At 50.4% G+C, this 20,204-nt stretch overlaps 2 protein-coding genes across 5 annotated transcripts; one reads left to right on the top strand and one right to left on the bottom strand.

Moving 5' to 3' along the window:
* Positions 1-2,140, top strand: GPR182 (G protein-coupled receptor 182). Its single transcript, XM_019960985.2, has 2 exons — positions 1-167; positions 678-2,140. The coding sequence occupies exon 2, from the start codon at positions 694-696 to the stop codon at positions 1,873-1,875; it is 1,182 nt and encodes a 393-aa protein (XP_019816544.2). The 5' UTR covers positions 1-167; positions 678-693; the 3' UTR covers positions 1,876-2,140.
* A 2,814-nt stretch (positions 2,141-4,954) lies between these two features.
* On the bottom strand, positions 4,955-12,893 carry ZBTB39 (zinc finger and BTB domain containing 39). 4 transcript variants are annotated; one of them, XM_070789441.1, is made up of 2 exons: positions 12,755-12,893; positions 4,955-11,241 (listed from the first exon to the last, which is right to left on the bottom strand). In XM_070789441.1, exon 2 carries the CDS (start codon positions 11,195-11,197, stop codon positions 9,074-9,076), a length of 2,124 nt encoding a protein of 707 aa, XP_070645542.1. In that variant the 5' UTR covers positions 11,198-11,241; positions 12,755-12,893; the 3' UTR covers positions 4,955-9,073. The 4 variants fall into 4 exon arrangements, with proteins under 4 accessions (XP_070645542.1, XP_070645543.1, XP_019816543.2 ...); XM_070789442.1 differs by lacking the exon at positions 12,755-12,893 and adding an exon at positions 12,285-12,721; XM_019960984.2 differs by lacking the exon at positions 12,755-12,893 and adding an exon at positions 12,321-12,721.
* Positions 12,894-20,204: the final 7,311 nt, after the last annotated feature.

The following is a 20,204-nucleotide window of genomic DNA, read 5'->3' as shown; positions in this document are numbered from 1 at the left end:
ACAGAGCCTCAGCCAGTGATACTGCTTCCCGGATGAGAAGGGCGGCCCTGAAGTCTGCAGCAGAGCCAGCTCCACAGCCACAGTCCCTTCAGCCTCCCTGCCGCTCCCCAACGGTCCAGACCCACCGGCCCTCCCCAACCAGAGGTGCTCTCGACAGGAAAGCTCAGGTGAGGGTCTCCCTCTCTCAGGGAAGCAGTGCGTGGGGTCTGGAGATGATTGGTTTTCCTGCATGATCCACAGATGTCCCCAGGGATGAAGCGGAGGGGTGTGTGCGTGTGTGTGTGTGTGTGTGTGTGTGTCCCACACGCAAGGCCTAAATAGCAAGACAAAGCAGGAGCCCCTAAGGAAGGCCTGCACAAAGGGCCAAGCAGTGAAGCTCCAGGAGAGAAGTGGAGATGGAACCCACCTAGGGGGACTGGTCGCCGGGAAGAAAGCAGTTGGACTCTGGCTTCTCCCACCACGGAGACCCCTTAACAGAATATTTCTGTTCGTGGGTCAAAGCCGGCAGTGAGTTGTGTGCTATTTATTCGTGGTTCGAATGTTACACTTCCCTTTCTTCCTCTTCAGACTCAGGATCTTTCCCCAAAACCTCCTGGCCCCCGTGGCCTGTGACCTTGGGGACACAAGGCTGCCTTCGAGGCTCCCTTGCTCCTCCAGCCCTCCCTTCTCCCCATTAGGCACTTGCCAGTCCTCATGTCGGCCACCGCAGGGCCCAGCATGGCGCCCACCAGGGACGTGGGAGAGATCTACAACTGGACGGAGCTGCTCCACTTCTTCAACCACACCCTGCCCGAGTGCCACATGGAGCTCAACGAGAACACCAAGCGCGTAGCCCTCTTCGTGCTCTACCTGGCCATCTTTGTGGTCGGGCTGGTGGAGAACCTCCTGGTGATCTGCGTCAACTGGCGGGGCTCGGCCCGTGCGGGGCTGCTGCGTCTCTACGTCCTCAATATGGCCATCGCCGACCTGGGCATCATCCTGTCTCTGCCAGTGTGGATGCTGGAGGCCACGCTGGACTACACCTGGCTCTGGGGCAGCTTCTCCTGCCGCTTCACCCACTATTTCTACTATGCCAACATGTACAGCAGCATCTTCTTCCTGGTGTGCCTCAGCGTGGACCGCTACGTCACCCTCACCAACGCCTCTACCTCCTGGCAGCGCCACCAGCACCGAGGGCGCAGGGCCGTGTGTGCCGGGGTCTGGGTCCTCTCGGCCCTCATCCCGCTGCCTGAGGTGGTCCACATCCGGCTGGTGGACAGCTTTGAGCCCATGTGCCTCTTCATGGCGCCTTTTGAAACATACAGCACATGGGCCACGGTGGTGGCCCTGTCCACCACTGTCCTGGGCTTCCTGCTGCCCTTGCCCCTCATCGCCGTCTTCAATGTGCTGACAGCCCGCCGGCTCCGGCAGACAGGACAGCCCGAGGGCCGGCGCCACTGCCTGCTGGTGTGTGCCTACATAGCCGTCTTTGTCATCTGCTGGCTGCCCTACCACCTGACCCTGCTGCTGCTCACACTTCACGGCACCCACATCTCCCTCCACTGCTACCTGGCCCACCTGCTCTACTTCTTCTACGACATCATTGACTGCTTCTCCATGCTCCACTGTGTTGTCAACCCCATCCTTTATAACTTCCTCAGCCCGAGCTTCCGGGGCCGGCTCCTCAATGCCGTGGTCCATTACCTTCCCAAGGTCCAGGTCAGGGAGGGCAGACATGCCTCCACCTCCTCCTCCTCCTCCACCCAGCATTCCATCATCATCACCAAGGAGGGTATCCAGCCCCCTGCAGCTGGCCCCCACCAGCACCCAAGCCTGAACTTCCAGGCAGCAAATACCCTACCCACCTCCGCTCCTCAGTCTCTTGTAGCCAGCTGAGGAAGAGTCCAGTGTCCTCACCAGTGAAGTAGAAAGCTGGAAGTAGGTGAGAGATCTGGGGAGGGGGGGGTGGCATGGGAGAGGGTTAGAGTACTCATGGCCAATATTGAGTATGTCTTCAAATATTGAGGTGGGGATGGGGAGGGAGGCGGGGAGGGAGGCAGGCAGGGGAAGAGAGCAGATCCTTGGCGTTGTACTATTTGAAACCATCCTTGTGCCGAAGATGCAGGGGAAAAGGTGAAATAAAGAATAGAGACAGACACGACTCTGAGTCTCTGAACAAGTCTGCACTGCAAGCTGGGTTTGGGAATGGAGCTGAGGCCAAAGAGATGCTCAGCAAAAACCACCCCGGCCGGAAAGAGTGAGCTCCACAGGAACCGCACACAACTTTCCTTTTGTGTTTGCGCTTGTTGACCTCCCAGCACATCATGCAGGCTGCAGGGACAAGAGGCCAGAGGCCAAGGAGCCAGGAGGCCTCAGCAGGCTGTTTCCTAGCAGTGCATCCTCAATGCGATGATAAATGGAGCGGGTGGGGACAGCAGGGACGGGTGAGGCCGAGGTCCAAGACAGGCACCCTGCAGCTGGGAGGACTCTCCTCCCCCACCATTCAGGAAAGGGCTTGCTGACACTCTCCTCCTTGTCCATCCTGATCCCCCTCCCCCCACAAGCAGAGGAGCTGTCCTGAAGTCCATGCTGCTCATAGCCCCTCTGCCCCCAGCTCTGGGTCTAGCACGTTTCCAGACTTCTGCCCCCAGTCCCTCCCTTTCTCTCTGGATCCCAGGAAAATATCAAGGGACAACCATTCTGGGAACAGACTTCAGGATGGGTAGCAGCAGGCACTCACAGGTGGTCTGTCCCTCAGTCCTGCCCCTGCAGAGAGTGGGAAGTGGAAATCTTCCAGTTCTGTCACAGGGCAGAGGCCTGGTGTCTCCTAAGTCAGTTTTCACCCTCAGACTTCTTTCTTCCTGGCCAAGTCTCCTCATAATTTTCCTGTCCATCCTGAACAGACTTCAGGATGGGTAGCAGCAGGCACTCACAGGTGGTCTGTCCCTCAGTCCTGCCCCTGCAGAGAGTGGGAAGTGGAAATCTTCCAGTTCTGTCACAGGGCAGAGGCCTGGTGTCTCCTAAGTCAGTTTTCACCCTCAGACTTCTTTCTTCCTGGCCAAGTCTCCTCATAATTTTCTATTCACACTTGTCCTATAGACAGGAACAGAAGTCCCCTTGCAAACACGGAGGTCTTCTGGAAAGGACTCTATATACCAGTTTGGGAAACTAGGACCTTGTCCACGAAGCGCTTTGACTGAAGTAACGCCTCAGAGCAGGCCCCAGCCCACCAGTCCTGAGCCCTCCGCCTCTGCATCCTGCCTGTGGAGAATTGAGGGGCTTGTGGACACAATCACTGAGACCTTCTGTCCTGCTCAAGTGCTCAGTTATGTCTGGAATGTTTAATTTGGAATAGCTACTCACTGACCTGGAGGGCCTCCCCCTCTGCTCTTGGAAATCTGAGATGCATTAAACAGATTCACCAAATGCATTAAACATGTGCTCCAGAACTGTATGAACCCATTTGTCAGGAGCACCAAGGGAAGTCCGTTTAACTCCCTTTGCTCACTGGACTCAAACCTGAAAAAGGGTCTTTTTATTTAAAGGGTCTTCATGCTACAAGAAGGCAATGGCACCCCACTCCAGTACTCTTGCCTGAAAAATCCCATGGATGGAGAAGCCTGGTAGGCTTCAGTCCATGGGGTTGCTAAGAGTCAGACATGACTGAGCAACTTCACTTTCACTTTTCACTTTCATGCATTGGAGAAGGAAATGGCAACCCACTCCAGTGTTCTTGCCTGGAGAATCCCAGGGACGGGGGAGCCTGGTGGGCTGCTGTCCATTGGGTCACACAGAGTCGGACACGACTGAAGTGACTTAGCAATAGCAGCATGCTACAAGGAGAAGGCAATGGCACCCCACTCCAGTACTCTTGCCTGGAAAATCCCATGGACGGAGGAGCCTGGTAGGCTGCAGTCCATGGCGTCATGAAGAGTCAGACATGACTGAGCGACTTCACTTTCACTTTTCACTTTCATGCACTGGAGAAGGAAATGGCAACCCACTCGTGTTCTTGCCTGGAGAATCCCAGGGACGGGGGAGCCTCGTGGGCTGCCGTCTCTGGGGTCGCAGAGAGTCGGACACGACTGAAGCGACTTAGCAGCAGCATGCTACAAACTGCTGCTCAGTAGTACAGAGCTGGAGCCTTTTTCAACTAGGGGAGTCCAGGAACCTAACAATGCAGAGAATGTATTATAAAGACTTTCCTCCCCTGTGCCCACATAAAAACCCAGCCCAGATCCAATGCCCTTATCACTGCCGCTCCCAAATCAGGCTCCAGAAGTTCCCTCAAGGAAACCCAGATCTACATCTCTGTTACATTCTAGGTTACCTGAGGCCACTTTCCCAACATCTTCTTTTCTCACAGACTCCACTTTGGCAACCAGTGATCACTCTGATAGCACAGGTACTTCCTTAGGGCCTGAGAAGCAAGCAAGGGGCTGATGGCAGCAAGGCCCCCAGCTCTGTGTTTGCTGAGCACTGATGGGGGCCAGGTCCAATCCGTGTGCCCTGAGACCAAGGGGACCATGTCACATCCTAACTCCAGGTCTGTCTCCTCTCTGTAGGGGAATGTTGGTTACCAACCTTATGAAATTAGGCCAAACCTCTGCCCCTTCTCTGAATTTGCCTCTCTCCATTCCGACACACCATGTCACGTTGAATGGCACCAGCAAGACAATTTGTGACCAACCCTCTGGTCCAACCAGACATTAGTAGAGTCCCACTGCTCTCTCTGGGCCAATAAAAGATTCCCCTTAGAGATGGTCCCTCTGAAAAGGTTAGGTCATTGAGTTAATTTTCCACTAAAAACAGATCAAGTCAACCCCGGGGAATTCCAGCTACAGGAAAGGAAATGTGCTACCTGAAAGAACTCTGGCATCCGCTGAGCAGAATATTGCTACTGAGAGGGTGATGGCCCAGATACTCTGAACTGTGAAGGATGAGCAGACCACAGTAAATAGGAAAAGAACTACTGTTTCAAATTTCCTTTTTTTTATTCTAAATAAAAACCACACTTTGTGCTGAACAATGGAATATAAAAGAATCAGATGTACAACGATTTTAGACATCTACTATTTGAGAAAAGAAGTTTACAAAATATACAAAACTTTACAGCAATAGATAGTAAACACTTAAATATTAGGAGGTCAGTACTTATTAATTTAATGGAAGGAGTTAAATGTCAACAACTCTTCTCAGTTTCATAAGAGATGTAGCTAGTAGAGGTGGGAGGGGAGGGTGGACTGGACAGGGGAAGGGTGTTAAAGAAAACATCCAAAGTAAAAGTTCCATTTTCATTCTGATATGACGTTTACCATGAGTAAGCACATTGAAACAAACGCTGTGTGCCCTGCTTCCTGATTCGTTCAGTGCAGGATTTAGGGAAAAGGACACACGAGGATTCCCAGATGGGCAGATTTCTGCACACAGCCCACTTCCATGCCAACAAAATCATGTCCGTATATGAAGAAGTGTAAATTCACTTCCAAAGTTGAATAGTTTGGGGGTCGGAGGGTGATAGAGCACAGCAGATGGTCAGAAGAGGAATATTCACCAGCAGCAAAACCTGACTGGGGAAAAGATCATTAAACTCAGAGGTTTCCTAGAGACAAAAGGGTACTCATAGACCAGAAGAATGTCAAAAAGAATTTTTACCTATTTCTTGACTCCCATCCCCACCTCCTTTCTTCCCAACTAGCCATGAACTAGAGACTCCATGGAGTCTGAAACTTTAGGACCAAACACCAGGGTACAGCAGAGCTTCCTGGCAGGTCCTGTAGCGTCAGTGAGTCATGGATGGGCAGAGGAGCGCCACGATACTGATCCCTTCCTCTGGCCACAAGCAGCTGTTTACAGTGTGCCATTAGAATAACAGGGACTTCCCTGGTGGCTCAGATGGTTAAGAATCTGCCTGCAATGCAGGAGACCTGGGTTGGATCCCTGGGTCGAGAAGATCCCCTTGAGAAGGGAATGGCTACCCAACCCAGTATCCTTGCCTGGAGAATTTCATGGACAGAGGAGCCTGGCAGGCAACAGTCCACGGGGTTGCAAAGAGTCAGAACGACTGAACGACTAACACAAGAACATTAAGAGTATCACCCTTTCCCTTAGGAAAAAAGATGAGAATGGCCTTGTGTTTGCTTTAATGCTCTAGTTGCCAAAAAATTCTTAATAGTTTCTAAACAAAGGGCTCTATAAATTATGTAGCCAGTCCTGAGTACTGAACAAGAAAAAAAGGTGGGGGATGAAAAAGAAAAGACATTCAAGGATCAAACAGAACGAACCTTGGAATGATACAGCAGAAGACAGTGCTAAACTGGGCTCCAGGGCAGAGGGCAACACAACCCAATGAACAGACAATTGAAAATATTTTAAATTCAGAATAAAATTAATACCTTCCACCAGATATCTTAGAGTGCCCTTTGCCACAATATAGTGTTTCAAGTAAAAGAGTGCAGAAAAGAGTGGCTGGTGGCAGAGGAAGCAAACATGACTCCAAACAGAGGAAGGGTTGAGGTGCGAATATGGGGGACACGTGGGGGACAGTGTTTGGTCAATGAGCCTCATGAGCTACTGACCCTGCTACATGTCTGACTGCAGCCAACCAAGCCACCCTGGTCAACCACTTGGCCTCAGGAGGATCAGGGGGTGCAGTCTTTTATTTAGTGTTAGGGGTAAAGTTTCAAGGATTTGCTTTTTGGTTTACTGGCAAAAAGGGAAAACTTCACAGTTTCAGGTTAAGTATACAGACTACCCAGCATCAGTGATAACCCTCTGTTAAGGAAAAGGGTTTCTCCAGCATACTGATCCATTCTCAGCTACCCAGCTGGCTTCTCGGGAGTAGCCCCACTCTCAAATCTGGCCATTCAAAACTCAGTCCTCACCCACAATCTGGGAGAAAAAGCACTCAGGCTTGAAAAGCTGAGAAGATAGTTGACTGTGGTCTTTTACACACTTTGCTTCTTAAACGACTAATGGGAAGAAAGGAAGCAGTCAGTCAGGGATGAAAAGTCTCAGCACTGCTTTCTAACAAGAATATCCCAAGGGAACATTTAACTCATTGGATTCTGATAGTGAAAGCCGGCCACTTGACAAGTCCCTTCAAGTAACGGTCACCTCACTGGACAGCTTTGCACACAAAACTCCAAGGCTTTATTATAAGTTAGGGCTGGGGGGAGATCCGGGGGCAAGTCCAAAAGGGCCCCAGGGCTTTGGTTTACTTCTATGTGTTACTATAACTTCCCAACTTCAGGAAGAATGAGAAAATATGCAAACAGGGCCTTCGTGTGATCTTATCCCCTCAACCCAGTCCCCAACCTACTCAACCACAGGATGGAAAGGGGATAAAAGGTCCAGGGATTTAACAAGCCTCAACTTTCTAGAATTTATATCCATTCCCTAAAGGGCTCCCTGGGTTTATTCTGCAAGACACTTCTCTGGAGAGAAAAGCATTTGCTTATTTAAAGGCTTGATCTGTTCTCCCCTAGTTCAAGCCCCTGTTCCCCAAATATCTGGCCAGGACTGTCCCCTGGAATATGGCTACTTGCTGGGGAGAAGCTCATTTTCCTGAAGTCTCTTAGCCAACAGAGATACTGGGTAATATGTATACAAAAACAAAAATAAATAAATATTAATGTCCAAAAAGGCTTTGTGAGTTAATTAAAACTACTTGCTTGTAAAACAGCCCGGGGTGCTGCTGAGTCCCACGAGGGGCAGGGGCAGGGCCAAGGCCAGGGACCCCCAGAGCTCGCCTGAGCAGGTGAGGTAGTATGGGTTTTGGAGGTGCCACCTTGTGAGATGCGAGATCCGAGGGCTCTCTCCCTCAAGCCTTCTTTGGGCAAGATCCCCTCAAAAGGCAACTAAGAACAGAGTCAACCAGCAACCCTAACTGGGGTTTACCCAGTCACCTGGAGAGGGCTTGAACCAGCTGTTGGTCAACAGCGCCCTCTGGTGGCCATACAATGACAGATCAGGATAAATCCAGCAGGTCAAAGGTGAGCTGCCAAAACTCTGGCCCAGTTAGCACAAAGTAAACAACAGGTTACCTGACTGGGACAGACAGAATGTACATCCAGCTACTCGGGTCCCTTTAATCCTGAAGGGCTCACAGTCCACCCCTCCACCTCATGGGGTCTTCACATCTACACTATAGGCCAAAAACACTTCTAGGTGGGAGACTGGATGCAAATTAAGGCTGCTGCTTCAGAGACATCCCCACCCTTCCACCAGGAAACTCAGGGTCGAGGGAGGCCAGATGATTGATGACTACATCAAAGTGGCTCCCTGTCTTTTTTGCCCACAGGGAAGGCCTGACATCCTGGGCCACCACTCCGTAATATCACATTTCTTTGGAATTGAGGGGAAAAGAGAAATCTCCCTTCCTGTCCATCCCAGGCTGCTGCTTTCAGCAGCACTGCAGGACACCTCTTGCGGCTGGCAACGATTCATCCCAAAGCTTTCAGACCTAAACAGAAAGCTTTGTCCCCGGTTTGGATCCAGCTGCCAAGAGATTTTACTGTCCAATCAGCAGATTAGAGCCCTGGAACAAGCAGGCCCCTCATCCCTGACAGCTTGTCCCTGCTAAGGGATGGGACCAGCACCCAAGGGTGAGCTGCCTTGTCTTTTCTGAATGACCACATTCCCAAAATCTCTCCTGGCTGGCTGTCCCGGTTGGAGATCCGGCAGTAATACCCACAGTGAAAACCTCTCTCCACCTCCTCTGTTCAGTGAGGCTGTTGGTTGGATTCTTAGCAGCATAAAACCTATCAGTAAACTAAAACTCAAGAGGCTGGGGAAGGGAATCTAGCTGACACCAACTGCCTGATGAGATCCCAAAACCAGCCTCCAAAGAATCAAAGACACAGCCCTCCATGGACAAGAACAGGTAAGGAGGTAAACATGACAGGGCCGCTGCTTCTCAGAAACAGTTAGTGTTCATGTGCTATGTATTCTTTTGTCTTCTTTAAACACAGGACAGAACAGAATTCCTAGCAAGGCAAAACTGTAACTTCAGCTGGGGCAGGACCAACAGCCATTAGAAAACCAATGTCCTGGCTGCCGCCTGGGAGTTCCCCCTGGCTCTGCTGGGACCCAGTCAGCTGTCCGGGTTCTTCTCCGCTTCTTTGGAATGAATAATGTACATGAAGGTTTGCTCGATGGTGAAGTCGGGTGGGAGGCTGCCTTTGTGCACACCGACGTGCTTGCTCATGAGGTTAAGGGTAGAGCTGTAGTGGCCACAGACCGTGCAGCGATACATGAGAGCCCCCGAGTGCGTCTTCAGGTGGCACTTGATGGTCGAGCGGCCTCGGAAGAACTTGTGGCACACCTTACACTGGTACGGCTTCTCGCCCGTGTGGATCCGCCGGTGGTAGTTAAACTCACTCGTGTGGGCAAACCTTTTGCCGCACACCTTGCAGCTATACTTGCTGTTCCCGGGTTGGCCCTGCAGCGCCAGTTCCTCACTCAGGAACTCCTCTGCCGGCAGCTTCCGCTTCTGGAGAGCTGGGTTCTGGAGTCCAAAACCAGGCCGTGTGTCAAGGCCACTGTTGCACTTGTGCTGGCTGACATGGTAGCGATAGGCAGCCTCTGACTTGAAGCTCTGGCTGCACAAGTGGCAGCGGAAGAGGGCATCTTCCAGGCTTTGGTGCACAGCCATGTGCTTCTCCAGGAGATGCCAGTCCACAAAGCTGTTTGCACACACAGAGCAAGAGAAGACAGAGATGCCAAGGTGGGAAAGTGTGTGCCACATGAGGCTGCAGAGGTTGAGGTGGCGCTGGTCACAGACGCTGCAGGCCTGGCCCTTCAGGTTCAGATGGTCAAGGATATGGCCCCGGACCACATGGAAATCTTTGGCCAATGCCTTCCCACAGGCAGCACATTTCAGCTCCGCAGAGACCGCCCCTGCAAAGAGACCCAGCTTCCCAGGCAAGGGGTCGTTGGGGTGGACGATGATGTTGTTCTCAAATATTCCATCCCGTCGGTGGAGGGTCAGTTGCCACTGGGTAAAGAACTTAGTTTCACACATGTCGCAGGAGAAGAGGAAAATACCGATGTGGGAGAGAACATGGGTGACCCGGGAGTTCCGGTCCTGGAAATGGGTCTCACAGACCTTGCAGTTGCCAGTCAGTAGGTCCACGTGGTCCCGAGCATGTTGTCGGATCAGTTGAATGTTGGGCTCTAGAACCTTCTTGCATACCTGGCAGGGCATGGCCTTATTCTCTCGGTTTTCACTCTCTCCAAAAGTTAGCTCATCCTCACTGTCATCACTCAATTCAATCACCTCCTCAGCTGTGCCAATCTCCTCAGTGGGGTCTTCAAACTGCAAGTCATCATCCCCCAGGTCCTCCAACTGGAGCTCATCCATCTGCCCAAAGCTTGGGTCTTTGGAATGGTCGCTGTTGCTCAGACAGGAGTTGGTCCCAGTGGTAATGTCTACTGCACTGTCAGGAGTGAAGAAGCTGTTCTTATTGAAGTCTCCATTGCTCTGGACTTTGTATGGCTGGCAGGAGCTGGTGCTGGTTTGGATGCCCGTGCTGACAGTGCCCAGGACTGGCTGCGTCACCACGCTGGGGACAGATGTGAACGGAGCAGGGGCATCGTGGTCTTCTGTCTTTGGTGGCAGCGGCTGCAGGCTATGGTTAGTGTCACTGGTAACATTTCTCTCCTCCTCTTTATAGTTTCCTCCAGCATCACTAGGTAACGCATAGTTTCTATCAGGACCAAAGTGCTCCCCGCTCCCCCGGAGTTCTCCAAGGGGATGGGGGGGTTCTACTGAGCTACAACTCGGGGTACCAGAGTGGTTCTCACTGGTGCTGGTCAGGGGCTTGGCCACGGCAGTGCTCTCCAGGTCAGGAAAGGTGGAGTGACAGGCCCGGAGGAGATCGTCCATACCCAGACGCTCTGCTACCTCGTAGATGACTCCGACGTTGATCAGGTCCGTGAAGAGTTCTGACGTGTAGACAAAGCTTAGAATCTTCTCGAAGTTGGCAGGAGTGATAAAGTCCACCACATAGGTCCTGGCAGCATCAAGCCCAGTGTTGAGGAAGAGGTTCTGGAAATAGCCAGCCGCACAGGCCAGCACAGCTTTGTGGGCCGGGAAGGAACGGCTCCCCACCACGATGGTGACATCGCACATGGTCTCCGAGAGCCGGCACTTGTTGAGTTCTTTCAGCAGGTTGTTGGGGTGGTTGGTGCTTTGCAGTTTGATCCTCATGCCCATCTTAGCAGCTCCTGTGAAGTTGCCTCCTTATCAGCACAGTTAATCTGCGGATAGCAAAAGGATAAGGTGGATGGCCAAACACATCCTTGTAGGTGAAGAGCTCTGCGGGACAATAGCCCCAGGTAGAGAGCAAGCGTGAATGGACATACACTTGCTCCATTCTGCTGGAGGGGACAATGACAGCAGAAGTGATGGGACAGTGACCTTTCTCCCTGCACATCCCCCAAGACATCTCCCTGCACATCCCCCAAGACAGAGTGATCACAAAAAAATCCAAAAATATTGAAAAAAATCTGATAAACTGTTCTCTAAGACAAGCCTGACTGGACAGAAGCTAGTGATTTAAAGCCAAAGTAGTCTCTTGATACCTTCTTATATTTCATTACCAGAGCAAATGGTTCAAACTTTTCTCATATTAATTTCCTAATTTCTTCCTGAATACAAGCTTTCCAATCTCACTGAGTATATTCTCTTCCCTTACTAGGCCAAATGCCATACACATACTTGAACACAATTATCAAGCTCCATTAGCTACTGGGGAAAAGATGCTTTATCCTTTCCTTTCCTCTCACGGCTGTGTTCTTTCAGGCCCTAAAATAAACCACTTGCTTATTCTTGAGTTCCCATCTTTCCCTATCTAAGCTACCTGCCTCCTAGCCCAGGGCCATTCAGATAGTGCTCTATCATACTCTCTGTAGCTTGTGGGTGACGTCAGAGAAGTAAAGTAAAGACGAACACAACTATGGTATTTAGAATTACCTAAATACTCTTTGGGTCTTTTTTTCCCCACCCTTTTCAGGAGCTATGCTTATGTTGACCAGAACTGAGAGATTTACCTGATGCCTTGGGATAGGGTTTGGGATAAGAAGCTATCCAATTTACACAGGTAACTCCTAAAGTCTTGCTCAGTACCATTTCCCCCCCACTTTTTGAGTCCTGCAGGCCAGAAAAAAGCCAAACTCGTTGCCCTCTCCTTCAGCCTCATGACTCGCCCTGTGCAACACAGCCCCCTTCCTCCACCTCACCACACTGGACTAACTCCCAACTTTTTCTGGGGCCCGGGAAGCCTCTGAGCTTTGTTGGGTACCAGCGAAGGATCTCCGGGGCCCTGGTGGCCACACACCAACGGTCAGCAGGTCGGGGCACCGGGAAGCACGAGCGGCAGTGGGAGGGGACGGATTCGGAACTTCTGAGAAGGGACCCCAACAACCGCGCGGCGCCACGGTCTCCCTTCTGGAGGGTCGAATTCGGGAAGAAGGGCGTTGGATCCGGCTGGGGCACTCCATCTAGGGGGCATCAAGCACCTCGCTCCCTTCCCCCAAACAGCCGGGAATTCCTCAGGGCGACCTCGGGCGGGGGCAAGGGGGTGGCGGCGGGGCGCTGGGCCGGCCGGGGGTCGAAGGGATCGGCGGCGGGGCCGGCGGGGGTCGGCGCGCGGCGGGGGAGGATGGATCCGGCCGAGGGTAGCGGGCGGGAGGGAGCCCAGCGAGAGCGAGAGAAAGGCCGGGACGAGGGTCGGGCCTCGGCCAGGGCAGCCCTCGGCCTGGCCGCGCTTACCCGGCTCCGCGGGGCTCGAGCACCATCGCCGCCGCCGCCTCACACAAAGGCCCCGGCCCGCCGTGCCCGGCCCGACGAGGAGGCGGCGCCGCCGGCCGCGGCCAGACTCTCCATCCGCCGCGCCGCTCGCCGCGCCGGCCCGGGCCGCCCCCACCGCCCGGCCCGCAGCGCCCCCCGCCGTCCCGGAGGAGGCAGCGCCCCCCGCCGCTCGGCCGCAGCGCCCCCAGCCGCCAGGGAGGAGGCAGCGCCCCCACACGGTGGGGCCGGGAGCGAAGCAGGCTGGCTGAAGCCACTGCGCCACCCGGGGACCCCCGGCCCCACTTCTGACCCCCGCGAGCCCCTGGGGCCCGCCGCCACCGGGCCCTCGCGGGCATTTGCCAGGACGTTTCCAGCCCTCACGGCCACCACCACCCAAGCCTGGCTTTTTTTGAAGCACTGATCCTGTAAGTGCTGGACCACTCCCTCCTCGCCCTAGTACCTGGAGAAATGAAAAACGCTATCCCAAGGCTAAGCTTAAATCGCCTCCCCTGTTCTACATCTCACAGTCCCAAAAGTTTACTCTCAAAACGTCTGCTGGTGTAGTTTCAGAAACAGTTGTAGGATTGCCACTTTAACTATTTGTCTCCTCCGCTAGGCAGTACGGAGAAGGCAATGGCACCCCACTCCAGTGTTCTTGCCTGGAGAATCCCAGGGACAGAGGAGCCTAGTGGGCTGCCGTCTATGGGATCGCACAGAGTCGGACACGACTGAAGCAACTTAGCAGCCCCAGCAGCAGCTAGGCAGTGAGCTTCCTGAAGGCAGAAGCTGTTGTTCTGCACACGGCTGTGTCTCCGCTGCTCCCTCCCACCCCCGCCCCAACACACAGGCTTCTGGTTCATAGGAAAGGTGCTTAACAAAGCCTGTTTGAATGAAGAACAAGTACTAGAGGGCTGGGCTCCCGGTGGACCACCCTCTGAAAGTTCATTGTGGACCCTCCTTCCAGCTGCACCACCAAATGAAGGATTTCACAGTATCCCGCTGCACCTTGGCAGCGCAGGCCTGTTTGGGGCAGCCTGTCCTTCCTGGAGGGGAGCAGAACTTGACACCCCAACATATGTTTCTTTGGCATAAGGATTATTTTTAAGAAGCAGCAGGCAGCGGAGAAGCTCTGAAAAATGAGCAGAGGTTACCCTTTTGTAAGAGCCATTTACATTTATAAGGGAAATGTCCATTTGTCTCTGAACCGGGAAAAGAAGGGTAGATAATGTCAAGAAAGTCTTAGTTTTCCTGGGTATCTCCCATGTATATGGAAGTATACATATTTTTAAACTTCTGTTTCTTTTTTCCTGTTATGCTGTCTTTTATTATTTACTCAGCCAAGAACCTCGAAGGGTAGAGTGGGAAATTATTTTTCCTTGCTACTTCCTCAACTCTTTCTAGAGCTCCATTTCTCTGCTTCCACCCTTTAGTGCAGCAGTTACCCTCCAAATCTCCCCAGATATTCCTGCCTAAGATACGTCATCAAACCAAAACTTTGCCTGAGTTTCACTGACAGATGTGATCAAAACTTTAAGGCATGAGCACCATTGCCAGCTATCACTCTGAAGTTCTCCCCATAGTTTTTTACTATGACGATCACAGGTCATGAAGGATTTTTGGCTGAATCTTTATGATATTCACAGGTCATGACTTCAGGCTCACAGGTTTTTCAGTCTATCATACTTTTGATTCCCTTTTTGGCATTCCAGTCTTAGAGGGATCATTGGCTTGGTGGTTAGCAGCTGAGGACACACACTTAAAGCTTTTTGGAGAATATAGGACACCAGAGGGACTACTATGATAATTACAAGCTGGACAATTCCCAGTGTCTGGAGTGCACTTCAGAACCATGGTCCCCAAGACCCAAAGGAATCAAAATCAAACCAGTCAAAGAAAGACCCCTTTGAGGGGTCTTTAGAGGGAGCACCTTTTGAAGTGGCTTATTCAGTAATCTTAGGTAGCTGAATTCAACCTCCCCAGAAGTGTTAATTTAGGTATGATAGGTGGTGGTGGCCATAATAGATACCAGTTTGTTCAGCTAAAAGAAAATCTAAATTGCTCTAGCAGTACATTCAGCAAAAGCTTCCAGAGCTGAGGAGAGATTCCTGATCATATAGCCTCATCTATACTCACTCCTAACCAGGAGTAGAGGGTCTTGTAAGCAAATCCTGAATCATGAAAGCCTCCTGGTAGGTCCTTTCTAATTTGATGATGTAAATTCAGGGGAGTTGACGCAATGCGGTGAAGAATTTGCATAGGGCCTTAAAGAACAATCTCTTTTCCAGCATTCCCATTGATTACAACTGAAATATCAATCCCTGGGGAAGCATTTTGACGATGGGCCCCTAGGAGGTTATAATATGGGAGGCCTGGGTGTTGTTCTAGATACTTTTTGTGTTTTTAGTAAGATTTTGCCATTTTTGTAGGTATTTATTGCTTCTGGAGCCATCATTCTTAGACATAAAATAGGCAGGTATGCCAGAAGGTGGTGTGCTTCACTCTTTGGAGCTTAAGAATCCTGTTACGTTTTTAGCTAAGATTTTGGGTCTCTTGAAGCTAAGGCAGATGCTTTAACCTCTGAGCCACCAGGGAAGCTTTGAAGCTAAACTAATACCTAAAAAGAATTGCCACTGGGCTGGAGATTGTGTGATGTTTTACAAGTGTATCTCTTTGCATGGAAATTTTATTGATGTTGGCATTCTATGACCAAATTTTCCTAAAATGGGAGTCTCTCTGTTAGGTGATGAGCACTCTAACAGCTTTTAAACGCTCATCAGTTTTTGTGGCTTGTTGGCTTCGAAGCTTCCCATTAACAATAGCCTTTATCTACAGTAAGAGGGACAAACAAGCGTGTGCATCTTAACACACCAGCAGTAACCAAGAAATGTCACTGCAGCTTGGCCAAGAAAAGTCCCTATGTGTCCCACCAACAATTCCCATCAATCTGGGGACTGGAAAAAAGACTGAGCCAGCAGACGCCAAACAATGGGGGCTGCAGGCTGATTCCAAACAAATGAGGAACCGCAGCTGCTACCAGCAGTTCCCAGCGTGCGATCTGGGAAAGATTTCAAACAAATGTGGAATTGCAGACTAAATGCCAGCAGTTCCCACTGTGGAGTCTGGGGACAAACCAACCGCTGAGTTTTTCCACTCAAGTCGGGAAATTATGGTCTGAACAGAGGGCTAGGGGATTGGGTTCTGGCTGGACTCATCTGCTAGCTCAAGCTGAACTGCCCTGGATTGGAACGCCAATTACATTACGAGGCTGACAATGAGTGGAGCTCAGAACTGAGAGGAACTTATTTGTGGCCCTTGGAAACAGCGAGAGACAGAGAACGCAAAAGGGTTTGCAGGGATCATGCCTGTTTCTTATTGTCTCTGAAGCCATCAGAGATCTCCTTCAGTCCTACTGTTGACAGTAAATCTCTTAAAAAACTATTCAACTGAGTAAATTTGAAGGTCTAATAGGCTTTATTCAACAATTCAGACCTAGGCAGCGTCCCATTTAGCACATAGAAAAGAGCTCTAAAGAACCGTACAAAATAGAAGGCTTTTATAGGCAAAAGAGACCAGGAAAAGGAAGTTTCTATCAAAGAGTTCTTAAAAAAAAAAAAAAGAAATAGGCACAAAATGGAGTCACTTGTGCTAAGCTCTATGCCAACAAAACAATCTTAATTGCTGTTTCAGCCTCTCCCTGGAACGTAACTTTTAACCGGTCGATGTGAAATTACCTAGCCAGCACAAGTGAGGTAATCACCTCATAGACACTTACCTTCCCCCAAAGGAAGGTGGTCTTACCGGAAACAATCCTTTCTTTTATTTGTGACTTCCTTGTCCCATCGTCTTTCTGCCTTTAAAAACTTCTTTTAACAACTCTTTAGAGCATCTTTCTATTTGCCAGATGGAATGCCACTTGATTCAAATACAATACAATTAGAAGCTCAGTCATGTTCAACTCTTTGCAACCCCATGGATTGCAGCCCACTAGGCTCCTCTGTGGAGAAGGCAATGGCAACCCATTCCAGTACTCTTGCCTGGAAAATCCCATGGGCAGAGGAGCCTGGTAGGCTGCAATCCATGGGGTCGCAAAGATTCGGACTTGACTGAGAGACTTCACTTTCACTTTTCACTTTCATGCATTGGAGAAGGAAATGGCAACCCAATCCAGTGTTCTTGCCTGGAGAATCCCAGGGATGGGGAAGCCTGATGGGCTGCCATCTATGGGGTCACACAGAGTTGGACACGACTGAAGCGACTTAGCAGCAGCAGCAGCAGGCTCCTCTGTCCATAGAATTCTCCAGGCAAGAATACTGGAGTGGGTAGGCATTTGCTTCTCCAGGGGATCTTCCCAACCCAGGGATCCAACCCGGGTCTCCTGCATTACAGATAGATTCTTTACCATCTAAGCCACCAGGGAAACCCACTTGATTCATAGATCATTGAATAAAGTCAGATCTCCAAACTTAGTTGAATTTTGCTTTTAAACAGAGTGGATTGTCTCAGGCAATCCACTTTTGTCTCCCTTCCTTTAAGTAATTCCAGGTAATTCCAGATTGCCTGGTTAAAGGCCACATTCCTGGGAGAGGCTAAAATTGCAGTTAGGGTAGGCATTAAGTTTTGGATAACTGACATGGGACTTAGTACAAGTGATTCCATTTGGGGCTGTTTCTTTTATTAACACAACCAGTAGACTCATAAGCTCTAGCATGACTCTAAGATATTAGGCTGCAAGACTTGAGTCTTGGGCCTGTTCAATCTTTCTGACCAACTGCCTTAACCATCTCTAGAGTGCTGTAAATGTACTTCACATGTTTACAAATTCCCTAAAGTTGTAGATTAAAGTTTGTATCATTTATACTTGTGATATTATGATTTATAATAAGAAATATATATATTTGATCTTCACCACCATTTCTAATGGGCTTCTCTGATAGCTCAGTTGGTAAAGAATCTGCCTGCAATGCAGGAGACCCCAGTTTGATTCCTGGGTCAGAAAGACACCCTGGAGAAGGGATGGGCTACCCACTTCAGTGTTTTGGGACTTCCCTGGTGTTTCATACAGTAAAGAATCTACCTGCAATGCGGGAGACGTGGGTTCAGTCCTTGGTTAAACAACTGAGGGACTTCACTTTCACTTATGTGCCAATTTTTCCCTTTCTTCTTGATGTTTTAAAATTCCATGTATTTGCACAAGTAAATGTGCAGATACATATACATATACATTTATATACATAAATATATATGATATATATATATATTATATGGGCTTCCCTGGTGGCTCAGTTGGTAAAGAATCCGCCTCCAATGTGGGAGACCTGGGTTTGATCCTTGGGTTGGGAAGATCCCCTGGAGGAGGGCATGGCAACCCATTCCAGTATTCTTGCTTGGAGAATCCCATGAACAGAGGATTCTGGCGGGCTACAGTCCATGGGGTCACAAAGAGTCAGACATGGCTGAGCAACCAAGCACACCATTTCTAACACAGAGCTCCTAAAACAATTGGAAGTTCCTAAGTGATGAGAGCCATAATGATGTCTTTAGTTACATTACTGGGTGACTTTGGGACTGTACCTAAAGATAGAGGCCAGTTGCCAGGAGAACCAAGGAACTTTCGGTCCCAAGCCTCTGCCCTTCAGGGAGGAAAGAGGAGCTGGAGGTTAAATCAATTATCACTGGTCAATGATTTAATCAATCATACTTATGTAATGAAGTGAAGTTGCTCAGTTGTGTCCAACTCTTTGCGACCCCATGGACTGTAGCCCACCAGGCTCCTCCATCCATGGAATTTTCTAGGTAAGAGTACTAGAGGGGGTTGCCATTTCCTTCTCCAGGGGATCTTCCCAACCCAGGGATCGAACCTGGGTCTCCCGCATTTCGGGCAGACAATTTACCGTCTGAGCCACCAGGGAATGTAGACTTATGTAATGATGCATCCATAAAATCTTGAAAGAACTAGATTTGGAGTGCTTCTGGATTGGTGAAAATGTAGAGATTCAAAGAGAGAAACGTAGCATGCTCAGAGAGAGCATGGAAGCTCCACACCCCTTTCCCCATACCTTGCCTCATGCATCTCTTCCATCTGGTGTTCCCAAGTTATATTCTTTTATAATAAACTGGTGATCTGTGAGTAAACAGGTCTCCTGAGTTCTATGAACCACAGTAACAAATCAGTGGAACACGAGAGAGTTGTGGGACCCTCCAATCTGTAGACAGTTAACAACTTGGGTTTGAGATTGACATCTGCAGAGGTCAAGATGGCGGAGGAGTAGGAGGATGTGGAGTTCATCTCTCCCCACAAATGCATCAAGGCTACATCTACAAATGGAACATTTCTCACAGAACCCTAGCTGAACACTAACAGAGGACCATGGATGCCCAAAAGGACAAGAAAACTCCCTACATAATGGAGTAGGATGATAAAATGAAAGTGTTAGATGCCCAATCCTGTCCAACTCTTTGTGACCCCATGGACTGTAGCCCACCAGGCTCCTCTGTCCATGGAATTCTCCAGGCAAGAACACTGGAGTGGGTAGCCATTCCCTTCTCCAGGGAATCTTCCTGACCCAGGGATCCAACCGAGGTCTCCTGCATTGCAGGCAGATTCTTTACCATCTGAGCCACCAGGAAGCCCAAAAAAAGAAGAAAGGAAAAAGAAGAAGAAAGGAAGGACGACTGGATCAGTGCCCCTCAAGAGAGGGGCTAAAGGAGTGGAAAGGTTCCTGCATCCAGGGAAGCCCCCTCACCAGGAGGGAGATCAGTTGGGACAGAAGGGGAGCTTTGGGGGCTATTGGAGGAGAGTGCAGTAACTCGTCTGCAGCAGGCAGAACAGAGTGAGACCTAAACACATGGTCCTTGCCACAGCCCTGAACCCCCTAACCTGAGACATGTGTCTGCTAACACACATAAGGACTGGGGGCTGGAACATGAGGTTTGGAGAGCAAACCCAAGGAGAAGACTGATGTTAGCTGCAAGGAGATAGCCTGAGGGGACAGGAGTGAGGAAATGTGCAACCAGAACACTTGAGGAGGAAACCGTGGCTGCCATAGAAGCAAAGCACCATTGTTGAATGAGGATGGAGCCTCCATTGCAGACTCTGCCCCCACACGCTGGGGCCTGCCTCCCTGGACGCTAAGAAAGGCCCCCACTGGGTCGAGCTCTCTTGTGCCCATGGTCTTTTGCTCCCCTGTGTGTCTGTTACTGCCAGGGCTCCCACAACCTGGGCCACCATACCACCTCCACACCTGCTCCTCACCAGGCAGACTTATATGCTCCAGAGCAGCCTTGAGAGTAGGCCTTTGTGGGGTCTGAACCCCAGGGTCTGTGCAACTAAGGAAAAAGGCTGAAATCTGTCCTAGCAGCTGCACAAACCCTGAAATGATACCCATGTGGCCGAGTTTGTAAATTCAAGCACCTACAGAACATCTGAATGGAC

This window comes from Bos indicus, chromosome 5 (genome assembly GCF_029378745.1).
Source record: "Bos indicus isolate NIAB-ARS_2022 breed Sahiwal x Tharparkar chromosome 5, NIAB-ARS_B.indTharparkar_mat_pri_1.0, whole genome shotgun sequence".
In the NCBI taxonomy this organism is placed as follows: domain Eukaryota; kingdom Metazoa; phylum Chordata; class Mammalia; order Artiodactyla; family Bovidae; genus Bos; species Bos indicus.
Note: the sequence above shows the minus strand (reverse complement) of the source record. Positions and strands in the feature narration are given on the sequence as shown.